This window comes from Rhodamnia argentea, chromosome 7 (assembly GCF_020921035.1).
Source record: "Rhodamnia argentea isolate NSW1041297 chromosome 7, ASM2092103v1, whole genome shotgun sequence".
NCBI classification, from domain to species: Eukaryota; Viridiplantae; Streptophyta; class Magnoliopsida; order Myrtales; family Myrtaceae; genus Rhodamnia; species Rhodamnia argentea.
Window position 1 is genome coordinate 27252268 of NC_063156.1, and position 13832 is coordinate 27266099.

Sequence of the window (13832 nt, forward strand, 5' to 3'; positions counted from 1 at the left end):
AAAGGATAAGAATCATGTTTGATAACGTAAATGATTCTTATTCTGTTTCCGTTCCCGAGAACAGTTTTGGAGCTAAAGCAAAAAAAAAAAAAAAAAAAATTGGTTCTGAAAAAAAGAATCACTTTTGACAATCACAACATAGACCGAAAGTTCCACATTTTTCACTTTTTCATTTCAGTTCTCTCATCATTTTTTCTTGTACCTAAAACAGAACGATGTCTCATTTTCAACATATATATAATTAAAAGTAAAACTAAAAAATTAGAAAAATTTCAGAAATTCCTAAAAATAGAAGAAGCTTAAATTAGGCTAGTTTGACCTCATTTTCATAAATTTGGGTCTAAATTCTCTAAATTTAATAGATTTTGTTCATTTTTAGGAAAATTATAAATACCTTTGAAATTAAACCCGAACCACATTTCTCTAAGCCCTTAAGGCTTCATTAGGTTTTTATGATATGATTTATCAATGCATGATTTCTTGATTACGCACTTGATTTCATTGGTTGTGATTTGTCTAGATTTAGGTACTTTAGACTTAGTCTAGTTTTAGAAAATTTGAAGAAAGACAAAAAAAACTGGTGTGAACACTTAACATTGGCTTACCTCATAGGTTTAAAAATGAATTGAAAATTTGTATGAAACACGTTTAGAAAACACTCAATTTTGGTGTCGAAATGGCATCGGTGGAAACACCGACATAACCAAGTTCCCGGACCCTAGATTTCTCTGGTTGCATGGAATCAAACGGTTTCTCCTAACCGTTATAAGGTTTCTAGTGTACCTTCCTAAAAAACTGGTGGCAACTCTATTTGCATAAACACATACACATAGGGGTAAGCATGGTTCCGGGGTAGAACCGAGAACCGGAGAGCCGAACCGCCAATTCATGTCCGGTTCCCAATTATGATGTGCCGGGGTCTAGTTCTCAGCTTTGCATTTTGAAGAACCGCCTGTTCCGGTTTCGATTCACGGTTCCATAGGGAACGTAACAGGAACCGGAACTAGAACCAGAACCGTATTTTTTAAAACCTTAATTTCCTAATTCCTACTTTTTGTTTCAATGTTTCTACTTTTACTTTCTATTCTCACTTCTTCCTCAACGCAGCACGCCCGACAGTCTCTTCCTCTCTTGAGTGAGACATTTTTCAAATCCCTTTAAACCTCCCAATGCAGCACGCCCGACGGCTTCACCGTCCATCGGGCTGTGCTCCCTCTCTGGCCCTTCAATGACAGTCCTTCCCTCACATCCATTGCCTCGTCGAACGGCCATCCCTCAATGATGCCCGACGGCCATCCCTCAACGACGCTCGACGGCCATCCCTCGGCGACATCGGATGGCCATCCCTCAACGGCACTCAAGGTTCGTTGATTTGTGGATTGATTTTGCTTTTTACACAATCAATTTGACGGCTTCTTTTTTCCCTATTCTTGCAACTCTTAAGTGCTTCAGAAGAAAACAACAGTAGCTCAATTAGTCTCGTTTAGTCCCGTGATCTTGTACAGCTTTGTATTGACAAGCCTTGGACTCGAGTAGATGACCGAAGTAGTTCGTACTCGAGCACGAGCTCCACTCGACATTTGACGGCACACTAGATTTATTTGCATGTGTTTGCCGATTCAATTCTAGCATTAAACTTGTGTGATTAATCGAGCTTCTAGATTCCAGTTGGCCTGGTTTTTAGTTTGAGATACTTGGATTTGGTTGGTGCCATAATTGCCCGTGTATTTGAAGAGGTGATTGGAGTGGAAAGAGGCAAAATTGATTGTGTGAAATCGATTTTAGACATAGATTCAGGAGCTGAAATTGATGAAGAGAGTGATAACATGGGAAGTATGTGGGTTTTGGATCAGAAGCTTGATCAGCCCATGAATGAGGAGGCTGGTGGGCTATGAAACATGTAGAGAGAGAAGAAATTTTCTGCTCTATTGCTTCTTCAGCTTTCATTCCAAAGTCTTGGAGTTGCTTATGGAGACTTGGGCACGTCTTCTTATACGTCTATGTGAAAATGCTGTTTAGGCTTCCTGGTTTCTAACTTTATATTTCTCTTTCTAACTTTATTACACTATTTGGTTGTAGGTGTGAAGTTAATGTATCAAGATAACATGTCAATGGAGGTGGAGGGACTTGAGGAGATAACTCTGGACACCGAATTGGGATTTTCGAGCAATGAAGGTGGAAAAGAGCCATCCCCGACCATGGGTGCGAGTGCGACAAACAAGGTACTTGGTGCTGATCTTCCTTCTCGTGATAAGAAAAGTATGTCTGATGTCTAGGATCATTTTGTGAAAATTATAAATGAGGAGACTGGAAAAGAAAATAACGTGAGGTGCATGCAAAGTGGGGTTCGGTTAAAGTACATTGTTTCTAATGGTACTTCTTTAATGAAGAAGCATTTGGCAACATGCAAGAAGTTTCCTCGCAATGTAGATAAGAGGCAGAAATTCTTTGCACCATGTAATGCCAACGTATATGGCAAGGTAGGGGGAGATCCTGGTACTAGTAGTGTCTTATTGACTTGGACGTTTGATCAAGATCGTTGTAGGTAAAAGCTTGCTCAGTTCATCATAGTTGATGAACAACCCTTTTCGTTGGTTGAGCGTGTTGCATTTCGTGAGTATATCAGTGAGTTACAACCTCTCTTCAAGCATACATCAGGATTTACAGTGGCTAGAGATTGCATAAAGTTATATTTTAGTGAAAAAACTTGCTTGAAGACTTACTTTAGTAAGTATAATTCGAAGATCGCACTCACCACTAATACATGGACTTCCATTCAAAACATGAATTATTTGTGTCTCACTGCACATTTTATCGATGAAAATTGGAAGTTGCATAAGAGGATCATCAATTTTGTGGTGATGCATAGTCATAGGGGTAGACAGATTGGGAAAATGGTAGAGAAATGCATCTACGAGTGGGGAATATAAAAAAAGGTGTCCCCAATTACTGTAGATAATGCTAGTTTGAATGATGTTGCAATTGGTTATTTGAAGGATAAACTTTCAAAAGAATGGTCATTGATCTCGGATGGCAAAGTCTTGCACATGAGGTTCACTGCTCATATATTGAACTTGATTGTGAGAAATGGCTTATCTAAGGAAGCTGTTTCTATTGAATGTGTCCGAAACGTGATTAAATATGTGAGGAGCTCTCGCTTGAGAGTCAAAACATTTCAATCTTGCATTGAGAGTGAAATGATCATTTACAAAGGTTCTGTTTGTCGTGACGTCGCCACTCGATGGAACTCCACTTACCTCATATTAAACACCACCATAAAGTTCAAAAAAGCCTTTGAAAGGATGGAAGAAGAGGATTTATCTTTCGTAGATAAACTTAACCATGATCTTTCTAAAAATGATGATTGGAAAAATGCTATTAGTCTTTATGATTTTCTAGAACAATTCTATAAAGCCACCAAAGTGATATTGGGGAGTTCATATATTACTTCAAATGGTTATTTCGAGGGGATAGCTGTTTTGTACAAATATTTGAAAGATGTAGCGGATTCTTTGGATCCCAGCTTGGACCTATGTGAAAGACAATAAAAGATAAATTTGACAAATATTATGGGAATTTAGATAAGGTGAATATGCTGGTATTGATTGCCATTGTGTTGGATCCTACAAAGAAGTTGAATTGTGTGAGTTTCTGTTATCGACAAATTTATGATGATGAATTGGGAATCAATGAGATGTATGATAAGGCGAAGATTGCATTAGAGCAGTTGTATGAATTTTATGAGCAATCGTTTGCCTCAAGCAAACAAAACCGTGGTGGCCAACGTTTAAGTACTAGTGGTAGTAGTTCCAATTCCGTTGGTAATGAAGCTAACATCAAATATGACATCCAAGTTTGGCAAAAAACGTATATTCTCCCAAAGAAAAAAGCGCACGATGGCAACAAATCTGAGCTTGATCATGATCTTATAATGTTGTGGAAGACTACCGGCTCAAAATATAAAATTCTATCTTTGATGGCTCGGGATGTTTTGTCTATTCCCGTAACTACCGTTGCTTCGGAGTCGACTTTTAGTACATCGGGTTGTGTGCTTGATGGCTTTCGGAGTTCATTGACTCCTAAAGTTGTGGAAGCTTTGCTTTGCACTCGAGATTGGTTAAGAGTCGTTCGTATGCCGATTAACATTGAAGAGTGTATTGGGAATGTAGAAAAGTTTGAGTCGGGTAAGTGATGTTTATATGTTTATATATTGTAATTCCTTTGTATATATTTCAAATGAACGCTCTATTTAATTTCTTCTCTTTTTTTTTATAGATATGGATTGTCTTAATGAGGATATTATCCTCGGTAATTAAAGCTTATGGGGTTGAAGTGGAATTGCTATATGAGGTGAGGCTTTCTATTAATTGTTTCAGTTTAGTTAACAGTAATTTTACTTTAAAATTAATATTAGTTTGTTGTTTCGTTTGGTTTCAAGTGGTTAGATTTTGGGTCTCATGCTATCGAAAGGGAGGCTTGTGATAAGCTATTTGCATATGGTGTTTCAATTGGAAATTTTTGCTTGCTTCATCCCATCATGATTTGTGATTTGCTTTGTTGTTCAATTTTAAGCTGATTTAGGACTTTTAGTGGGATTTTATGAATGGGATGAAACAAAAAGCAGAGGACTTTTAGTTTGTTGTTTCAACATATGCAGTATTGAGGAGTTTCATGAAAAGTGTCCCTCATGTTTTTAGTGAAGGGAATTTGAAAACTCTAGCAACCTCAATATTGGGTGCCTTTCAAGAAAAAGATCTTTTCTGTCATACACTGATGTGGGACATGGTGTTGATCTTTTCAAAAAGATTTCCAGATTGTTGGACTTTTTTGAACGCTCAGAAAATCATTCTAAAATAGGTTTTGGCATTTCCTCCGGAGTAGATGTTTTGGATCTCGGTTGATCTCTTATCCCGCTTTCCTAGTTTTCCTGGAGACTGTTCCTCATAATGTAATTCAGGGGGAGCAATTTTTCCTTGACTTGTTCCACAACCTTTGGGAGGAAAGAAAACTTTCTGTTTCCCCTATAGAAGATCGAGCCGCATTCTTTCATGCGTTTAAAGAATGTTTCCTTTGGGCATTACAGAATACATCCAAGTGGGGGTGTTTTAGTTTTGTCTTGCAAGTTTGAATGTTGATCTTCATTCGGGTAGGAGATTGGAAATTATGTCTCAGAGCATGCTATGTTTAAGCTCTTTTCCCGTGATAGTAATGGTTTGTCTTCTCAACATTTCGGGTAATTTGTTGAAGTGAGCTCTGTTCATTTCTGTCAAAGCACTCTTATTGAGAATATTCTTGTAAAACTTTTGTGGAAAGACTTTCTGGTTGTTTTCGGTCCAAATGTTCAGACTTTTTTCTATTTTGATGCAAATGGAATTGTATTGATAGGTTCTAGAGTACCCCGAAACCGAATTCGGAACCTGTGACAAGGTAGATTCTAGGTTCCGGGGTATAGATGGTAGGTTCTAGGTTTCGAAAAATGAGGAACCTATATTAACGGGTAGGTTCCAAGTTCTAGGTGGAATCTACCCGGAATCTGGATCCGCTCACCCCTACATACACATGTCACTGATCACACTAAGATCGAATTTGATATTTCGTCGCTGCGATTTGGTATAGGCTTAGGAGGACCCGAGCTAATATGAAATTACACACTAACCCAACATGATCTCTCTCTTTTTAAGATTAAAATGACTTGTTATGACACGGTAATTAGACGGAATAACACGAAAAAATGTTATATGCAATGTGCAATTTATTATGTAATAGAATCAATGTGAATTAATCTTCATTTAATTCGAAATATATGGTGAAATTTCACAAAATAACTACATAATTATTTGATAAATGACAAAAATCGAGAAGAGAAATAATTTTCGGAAATAAAAATTTTGTACAATTACCAAAAACATTTCTATTTCGGGAATAGAAATTTTGTACCGTTATCAAACACGTTTTGATTCTTTAAAAATCATCCGAAGAGTAGAATAAAAAAAATAATTCTAATTAAAATCACTTTCTTTTAATCAGAATCGTCCCTGCATGCCTCAAAACTCAAAAAGGGGAGAGAGAATCAAAATGCTTTTCCGCAAACCTGAGGAATGCAACCAAGCTCCGGAGATTTTCTCGCTGTGAACGTGTGGGACCGCCAAGATAAGAATTTCCCGCTCATCTCCCCCTTACTTTTGCTTGCTGGGTCTTGAGCAGAACAGGAAAGCCCGTGCTCGTCCCTGCTTCGTTGTTCGCAGCGCCTTCTCTTCCACCCCATGCACGTACCCGAGCATGTTGGCGTCGATCCCAAGCACTTGTCTCAACGTCTCGTCAACCTCGTCACGCCGCTCTCTTTTGGGGCAACCCCAGACACAGCGTTCTCTGAAGATCCCCAGAGTCCGTCCACAACCTGAAAAGCCTCCTCCTTTCAGAGAAACCTGCGCGCGAGGCTGCCTTAAGGGATCCTTCAAGTCCCTGAGCAGCCTCATAACCCACGCAAGTGCAGATGACGTTGGCCCAGTTGAGGCCTTCTCGCAAATTCTCGAGCTTTGTGCCGCTAAGGAGGCTCTTGTAGAGGGGCAACAGGTCCATGCCCATTTGGCGAAGTCCAGCTATTTCGGCTTTCGGGTGTTTTTGAGTACTAAGCTTGTGTTTATGTATGGGAGGTGCGGCTCATGCCGGAGTGCGGAGAAGTTATTTGCTAGAATGCGTGAACGAACGGTGTATACCTGGAATGCCATGATTGGAGCTTATCTGGCTGATGACGACCCTGCGGCTGCTCTCGAACTGTACAGAGATATGCGGCTTTCAGGTCTGCCTCTTGATTCCCGTACTTTTCCTTCTGTGCTGAAAGCTTGTGCTATGCTTAGAGATCGATGCTCTGGAGCTGAAATTCATGGCTTTGCTATTAAATGTGGGTTTGCTTCTCTTTTATTTGTTGTGAATTCGCTGGTCGCGATGTATGCGAAGTGCAATGATCTTGATGGGGCGAGGCAACTATTCAACAGCACGGATGTTAAAGAGGATCTAGCTCTGTGGAATTCTATAATTTGTGCATATTCAGCCGGTGGTAGGTCCCTTGAGGCATTGCTTCTTTTGAGAGAGCTAAATGACCATGGTCTTGTGATGAATACATACACCATGGTTTCAGCTTTGCAAGCCTGCCAAAATCTGGACTACCAAAAGCTTGGCATGGAGATCCATGCTGCCATCTTAAAATCTGGTAATGAGATTGGTGTACACGTAGGCAATGCCTTGATTGCTATGTATGTAAGATGTGGTGAAATGAATAAAGCTGCTCGTGTATTCTTTAATTTAGTGGACAGAGATTCTGTATCTTGGAATTCAATGCTTTCTGGTCTTGTACAGAATGGTCTGCACTGTGAGGCATTGCAGTTATTCCGTGATATGCAGGATTTTAATCAAGAACCGGACACTATTTCTATCATGGGGATTCTTACGGCATCTGGTCGACTGGCGAATTTGTTACATGGAAGGGCAGGACATGGTTATGTCATACGGAGGGGTCTAGATTCCAATCTGCAGGTTGGGAATACGCTTATGGACATGTATGCGAAGTGCTGTATGGCACGGCTCATGGGCAGGGTTTTTTATTGTATGCCTGTGAAGGACATAATCTCTTGGACAACAATTATTGCAGGCTACTCCCAGAATGATTGTCATATGGACGCTCTGAAGTGTTTCAGGGAGGTCCAGACGGAAGGGATGGATGTCGACAAAATGTTGATAGGAAGTGCTCTTCTTGCTTGTGGTGGGTCGAAATCTCTTCATCATGTGAAAGAAATTCATAGTTTCATGCTAAGAAGAGGTCTATCTGATCTTGTTCTGCAGAATAGAACTGTAGATGCATATGGAGCATGCGGCCACACGGATTATGCATCTCAAGCTTTTGAGCTTATTGAAAACAAGGATGTCATATCTTGGACAAGCCTGATCTCTTGCTATGTCCATAACGGACTAGCTCAGGAGGCTTTTCAAGTTTTTCTTGAAATGAAAGATGCTGGAATTGAAGTTGATTATGTTGCACTTGTAAGTGTACTCTCGGCAGCTACTGATTTATCTCTCTTGCAGAAAGGGAAGGAAATTCATGGATCAATTATTAGGAGAGGCTTCATCCTGGAAGGGTCTGTTTCAACCTCTCTAGTAGATATGTATGCTCGCTGTGGAGACCTAGAAAATGCATGCAAGGTGTTTTCGTCTATTGACAGAAAAGATTTAAGCATGTGGACCACTATGATATATGCAAACGGAATGCATGGCCGTGGAAGGGCGGCCATTGATTTATTCAAAAGAATGATTGACACTAACCTTGTCCCTGATCATATCACGTTTTTGGCCATTCTTTACTCATGTAGTCATTCTGGGCTGATTAATGAAGGTAAAACATTTTTCACATGTATGCAACATGATTATCAGTTGGAGCCATGGTCCGAGCACTATGCTTGTTTGGTCGACCTTCTTGGCCGTGGAAACAGCTTAGATGAAGCTTATGAATTTATCAAAAGCATGCCGATTGAACCAACGGCTGAGGTTTGGTGTTCTCTACTTGGGGCTTGTAGAGTTCACTCAGATAAAAAGCTGGGAGAAATTGCAGTGCATAAGCTTCTAGAATTAAATCCAGACAAACCTGGAAATTATGTTCTGGTGTCCAATATCCTTGCTGCAAATGGTCGATGGAAAGATGTTAAAGAAATGAGAATGAGAATGAAGGGAATTGGATTTAAGAAAACTCCAGGCTGCAGCTGGATTGAGCTTGGGAACAAGATTCATTCATTTGTAGCGGGGGATAAGTCTCATCCACAGTCGGATAAGATTTATCAAAAGCTAGCTGAAGTTACTGATAAATTAGTTCAAGAAGGTGGTTATGTGGCTCAAACCAGGTTTGTCTTGCATGATGTGGGAGAGGAAGAGAAACTTCAGATGCTTTATGGTCATAGTGAAAGGCTTGCCATTGCTTACAGTCTGCTAGAGAGTTCTGGAGAAACCCCTATCAGAGTCACTAAAAACCTTCGGGTTTGTGGCGATTGTCATACTTTCTGCAAGCTTGTTTCAAAATGCTTTGGACGAGAACTCATTGTGAGGGATGCTAGTAGATTTCACCATTTTAATCATGGGGTCTGCTCTTGCGGAGACTTTTGGTAATATTGTACAGAAACAAATCTGCATTGCTTCTGACAATACCGATTCACAGAATACATTCTTCAGCCCCATTTCCTGAGCAGGAGAAATTCTCCGATGGAAGCTCACCTCAGGAGAACTTGAGCTTCAAGTGCTGAAGAAATGTCTTACCTCCTCCCAACTGTGCATTGTGGAAGTTAACGTTGAGGTCACTATCTTTATATTTCAGCAGGATTTGAGAGGGATCGGGGCATGAGGATGAACAGGCTGTTTGAAGTTGAATTGCTGAGTTCTTTTTCGGGAGAATGACACTTGGATGGAAATATGGTTGATCAGAGCTCCCAAAGAAACGGCATGTAAGGAGTGATAAGGCCATGATGTACCGGTAGCGGGCAAGCCGTTGAATGGCCATATTTCTTTGTTATGGCAGATTAATTACTTGGTATTCAGGTTACAGAATGAGGTTGCATGGAAAAAAAGTCATCAAATAATGCCTGTCCCTACGGAAGCAAAACCAAAACATGCCATCTTTGCAATGGATCACGAGCTATTCTAGGTGGATGGACCTTCCAATAATCTGTATTGTGGTTTCGGGGTTGAAGCAGTTTTCACAGTAATAGGTCATTTGCATCTAAGTTGGAACGTTCAGTTGCAACTTGCTGGCAATACAACAAATTAAAATAGAAACTAACTGTTCGGGCCAGCAGTAAGGTCCTCTGTTTCAATTCTTCTTCTTTTGGGCGAACACTGCTCAAGATTTAAGCCTTGATTTTGTAGTCAGAATTAGACTTTAGCCTAGTACGTACTCTCTTGGAGCTGCCTCCTGAGTTCTCGAAAAGGAATAGTTTAAGATGCAATCATGAGATGGGATCTTGAGATAGGCTCCGATCATGAGAAATTCTGTCACGTTTGAACCATGCATTGCCACTTGATCCTTTGGTTTTACTATCAGCGATAGCAGGAAACCTAGGTTAGTCTGCACAGGACGGGCCTCGATTTAGGTGTATCGCCGAACTGCGGTGATAGATTCAACCGGTGGGCAAGTTCCATCGGCGCTTTGAATCGAATATTCCATCAGCGGGCGAGTAATGTTTCAATCTCGTTCAAACCCTTTCCGGCCTGTTACGGCTAGCAAAAGAAAAACAAAGAGAGAGAAAATGATCCAAACAGTAGTTTTCATGACAAATTATTGCTACGTACTTAAGAAGGTGGATGGCGCATACACAGCAACCTCTTATACTCAAATTGTGCCGAGCATATACAGTATCTTCCTTTCGTCTTTCAGATTGTCTATGCACCGACTTCCGTTTTCACTGTAACATAAAAGACAGAACCAAGCACAAAAATCAGAGAGTGAAAATATGTATAAGCAATTGAAAGATACGTACGTTTTTTCACGAAAAGAAGAACCTGAATATACATATCACATAGGATACTCGCCAAAAGAATGGAAACCACGGACGTCCTTATTTACCAATCCCGGTTTTCCGAGCGCGAAACCATCCACAGTTGAAGCAACCAGCATGATCCAATCTCAAGTTGAATTTCCTCCGCGACCGAGGGTGGATCATGCTGGCAGCTTTAACCGTGAGAGGTTCACGGGCAAGCCGAACGGCGATACGGTGGCTGCAACTCTTGGGAGAGGGAAATTAACACAGAGGAGGGATGGATGGACAACCTATATAAAGAAAGCAATTCTGCAAGTGTATGCATGAGCACAGGAAGAACATTTGATGACATAAATATATCATTTTTTTCCTATGGCAAGGATAAGGTTTTGGCGTGATTTTAGGTACATGTGCTAACTGAAAAGGGCTGTTTGATTACTTTAGGACCCGAAAAGAATTGGTTAGCTGTGGAGTGATTATGAAAAGCAGAGCACAGATGTCGTTTTAGTGGTCCATTGTGTGATGAGTTACAGGTATGAGCATTTCATTCCTTTTTTTTTTTCCATTTTATTTTTGTGAAAGCGCTCCCCTTTAGAGTTGCTCAATCCCTCTCACTGGTGTGTTTTCTGTTAAGTCTAGGTTGTCGATGACGTTCATGTTTGTCGCCGATCATTTAGAGATTGGTTTCTTTCGATCAAGTTGTTCTTTCGAACCGTAACAGCTAACGGGATGTTATAATAAGTCTCAAGTAATTGAATTACTATTATAGTCTCCATATAATTTATTAAAAGAAACTCGAATCCAGACACTACATCATACTACGTTGTGTTTTCAAAATCGACATAATTTTTTTATCCATTTTTATCAAAAGCACTTCAAAGCGAAGTAGAAATGTTTTAGTAATAATAAGAAATGACATGAATAACCAATAGGAATACAACGACACGATATGATCTGTTGCCCTTGATCTCGAAATTCTCGTCCTTAATCATGATCAACAAGCATCTCGAAGATACTTGTGAAACCTAAACCTTTGTTCCCTTAATGCTAGGTTGGTTGCATAGAGTGTTATTCTTTTATCTTCCATCTTTTTTTTTTTTTTTTCACTTCTCTTTTATTTGAGGGAATACCATTTGTCAGAAGCCTGCTAATTTGAATCTTGATGGGTGTCAGCAGCTGGTCAAAAGCTCTGTGAACCAATGCAATAGACAATTAGCAAGGCATTGAGATTCATCCTGATAAAAGTGAAAGAGCTGTTGTTACAGAAATTCTACTTAAATGAAAGGATATAAAGGAGACAAGACAATATTCTGAGAAAGGTTGTTGGGATTTGGACAGGGACATGGCCTTTTTCTTTTTCTTGTTTCTTTTTTTATGGATGGAAGCTGTGTTTGCATCTGGTTTGTTGGTTTGGGGGAATGGAACCAATGCCCACGCATGCGGAATCATCCCCCCTCCCTAAGGGCAAAAAGCATCCTCAATATTCCCAAAAAGAAAGACAAGATTTTCACCAATTTGGCTTCAACTAGGTAGTTTCCAAACGCTGTCAAACAATGTGCCACTTGGAGTAGATGAACAGGTGACAGCTTTACCTTTTGGATACTCATCGTGTAGGTTCTCGCGACAGAATCTTTACGTGCTCTGTGACGCCGACGTTTGGTTTGCGGGAATGAAACGGTTGTTTTGTGGGAATGCAACAGGGTACCAATAAAAAAATTCCTAACTTTAGGTCCAATTTCAAATTTATATCTGTCTCGAATTTTTTTTTTATCTAGAAAAAAAATCAAAATTTAGGCACAATCCCAAATTTGCCCCTGATTTCATTTTGTCTAAAAAAATCATAAATTTTTTTAATTTTTTTCTCAAATTTACCCTATGATCCAGTCTCAAGTTGACGTGACATTTTTACATCGATAAAAAATCAACATTAACAAAGTAATTGGGTGATAGGTATGGATCAACATGATACTTTCACGTGGATAACAAATCCACCCCAATAAAAAAATTCTCCAAAATAAAATCATTATAGGATATGAAAATTAGGGATGGCTAACGACGATTTTTGGATAGTGGGCTAATAAGGCATATTTAAGATGAGAGTAAAAATTGGCGATTTTTTCTTAGACAAAAAAATTTCAAGGAGATTTGGATTTGGACTTAAAAGTTTAGGGTTTTTTTAGATGAAAAAAAGTTTGGGGTAGCATTTGAACTGAACTAAACATGGGGTTATTTAGGGAATTATGCCGGAATGATCATTCCAAGACTATGTCCTTTTTTTGATATATGGGAATTGTATGGAGAAATGACTTGGGAATCCTAAAAGATATCCGTTATTCCATTTGATGAAGGGGATGCAGTTAAACCATAGTTTTTTTTAGGAAGCTGCTAGCCTGACGGTTTTACTATACTATGTAAAAGACTCGATGATAGTTGTAGATCTATGGTTGAGATTGTACAATCGTGAACAGTATTGTTAAGGAAGCATTTTCCTTTCCTTTATTACCATAATTCGAAATTGATAAATGAAAAATATTGCCATTCATAAATAACTACAACACTATTATTTCGAATAACAATTAAAGTGAAGTGATCATCACCCTATTATATTCAAATATGGTTGGAATTAAATTATTTTTAATTTTACAAAAAATTATGTAAATAAGTAAGCTAAAAGATCACAATATCTTTTAGGTAATTTTGGTTCCTTGATATATTTATAACTATGATTCATAAAACGTAGTTGCTGAAAAAATGAGTTTTAAATATATTTGTTTCAAATCTTTTTTATTGGATAATCAATAATGGCATGGGCCTCATGCATTGCCGGCCCGTCAAGGCAAAAGGGCCATGCAAAGCACGTCTCCGGCCCGGCTCATTTGACATCTCTAGATTACAAGCCTATCAAACACCAAAATTAATTTTCAAATTACAAAATCCGTTCTTTTTTTTTTTTCGCCTTAGAGAAACTCATGCTTGATTGTGGCAATTCTCCTTTTTGGATAATATTCGACGTTTTAGTAAGCAAAACAAATTACAGCTTATGTTTAGTTACAAATAATTGGAGTCTCCCTCAAGATTGCGACATTTCTAGGTTTTCTTTTCCAAATCAAGTAAAGATGTGTATGGTTGAAACTCACCTTGAAACGTCTTCCCACATTGGTCTCTCCAAAGAGGACCGACGGTTCGTATTCACTTGTTTTTTAATTAGGATTTCTAATCGTGGCAGAACCGTGTTATTGGAAAACACCCTATTTTCGTCGATTATGCTATGAAACTCATGTAGATCAAAGTTTCGGGGCATCGTTTGCGAATTTGCGA

The 13832-nt window shown here is 39.1% G+C and overlaps 2 protein-coding genes across 3 annotated transcripts; both read left to right on the forward strand.

Moving 5' to 3' along the window:
- Positions 1–1596: 1596 nt before the first annotated feature.
- Positions 1597–5466, forward strand: LOC115752054. Its single transcript, XM_048282661.1, has 4 exons — positions 1597–1884; positions 2080–2222; positions 4276–4350; positions 5386–5466. The coding sequence occupies exons 1-4, from the start codon at positions 1827–1829 to the stop codon at positions 5464–5466; spliced, it is 357 nt and encodes a 118-aa protein (XP_048138618.1). The 5' UTR covers positions 1597–1826.
- A 742-nt stretch (positions 5467–6208) lies between these two features.
- LOC115752053 (pentatricopeptide repeat-containing protein At3g63370, chloroplastic) lies at positions 6209–9743 on the forward strand. 2 transcript variants are annotated; one of them, XM_048282935.1, is made up of 2 exons: positions 6209–9192; positions 9224–9743. In XM_048282935.1, exon 1 carries the CDS (start codon positions 6280–6282, stop codon positions 9148–9150), a length of 2871 nt encoding a protein of 956 aa, XP_048138892.1. In that variant the 5' UTR covers positions 6209–6279; the 3' UTR covers positions 9151–9192; positions 9224–9743. The 2 variants fall into 2 exon arrangements, with proteins under 2 accessions (XP_048138892.1, XP_030545950.1); XM_030690090.2 differs by having other exon boundaries at positions 6209–7057; positions 7139–9743.
- Positions 9744–13832: the final 4089 nt, after the last annotated feature.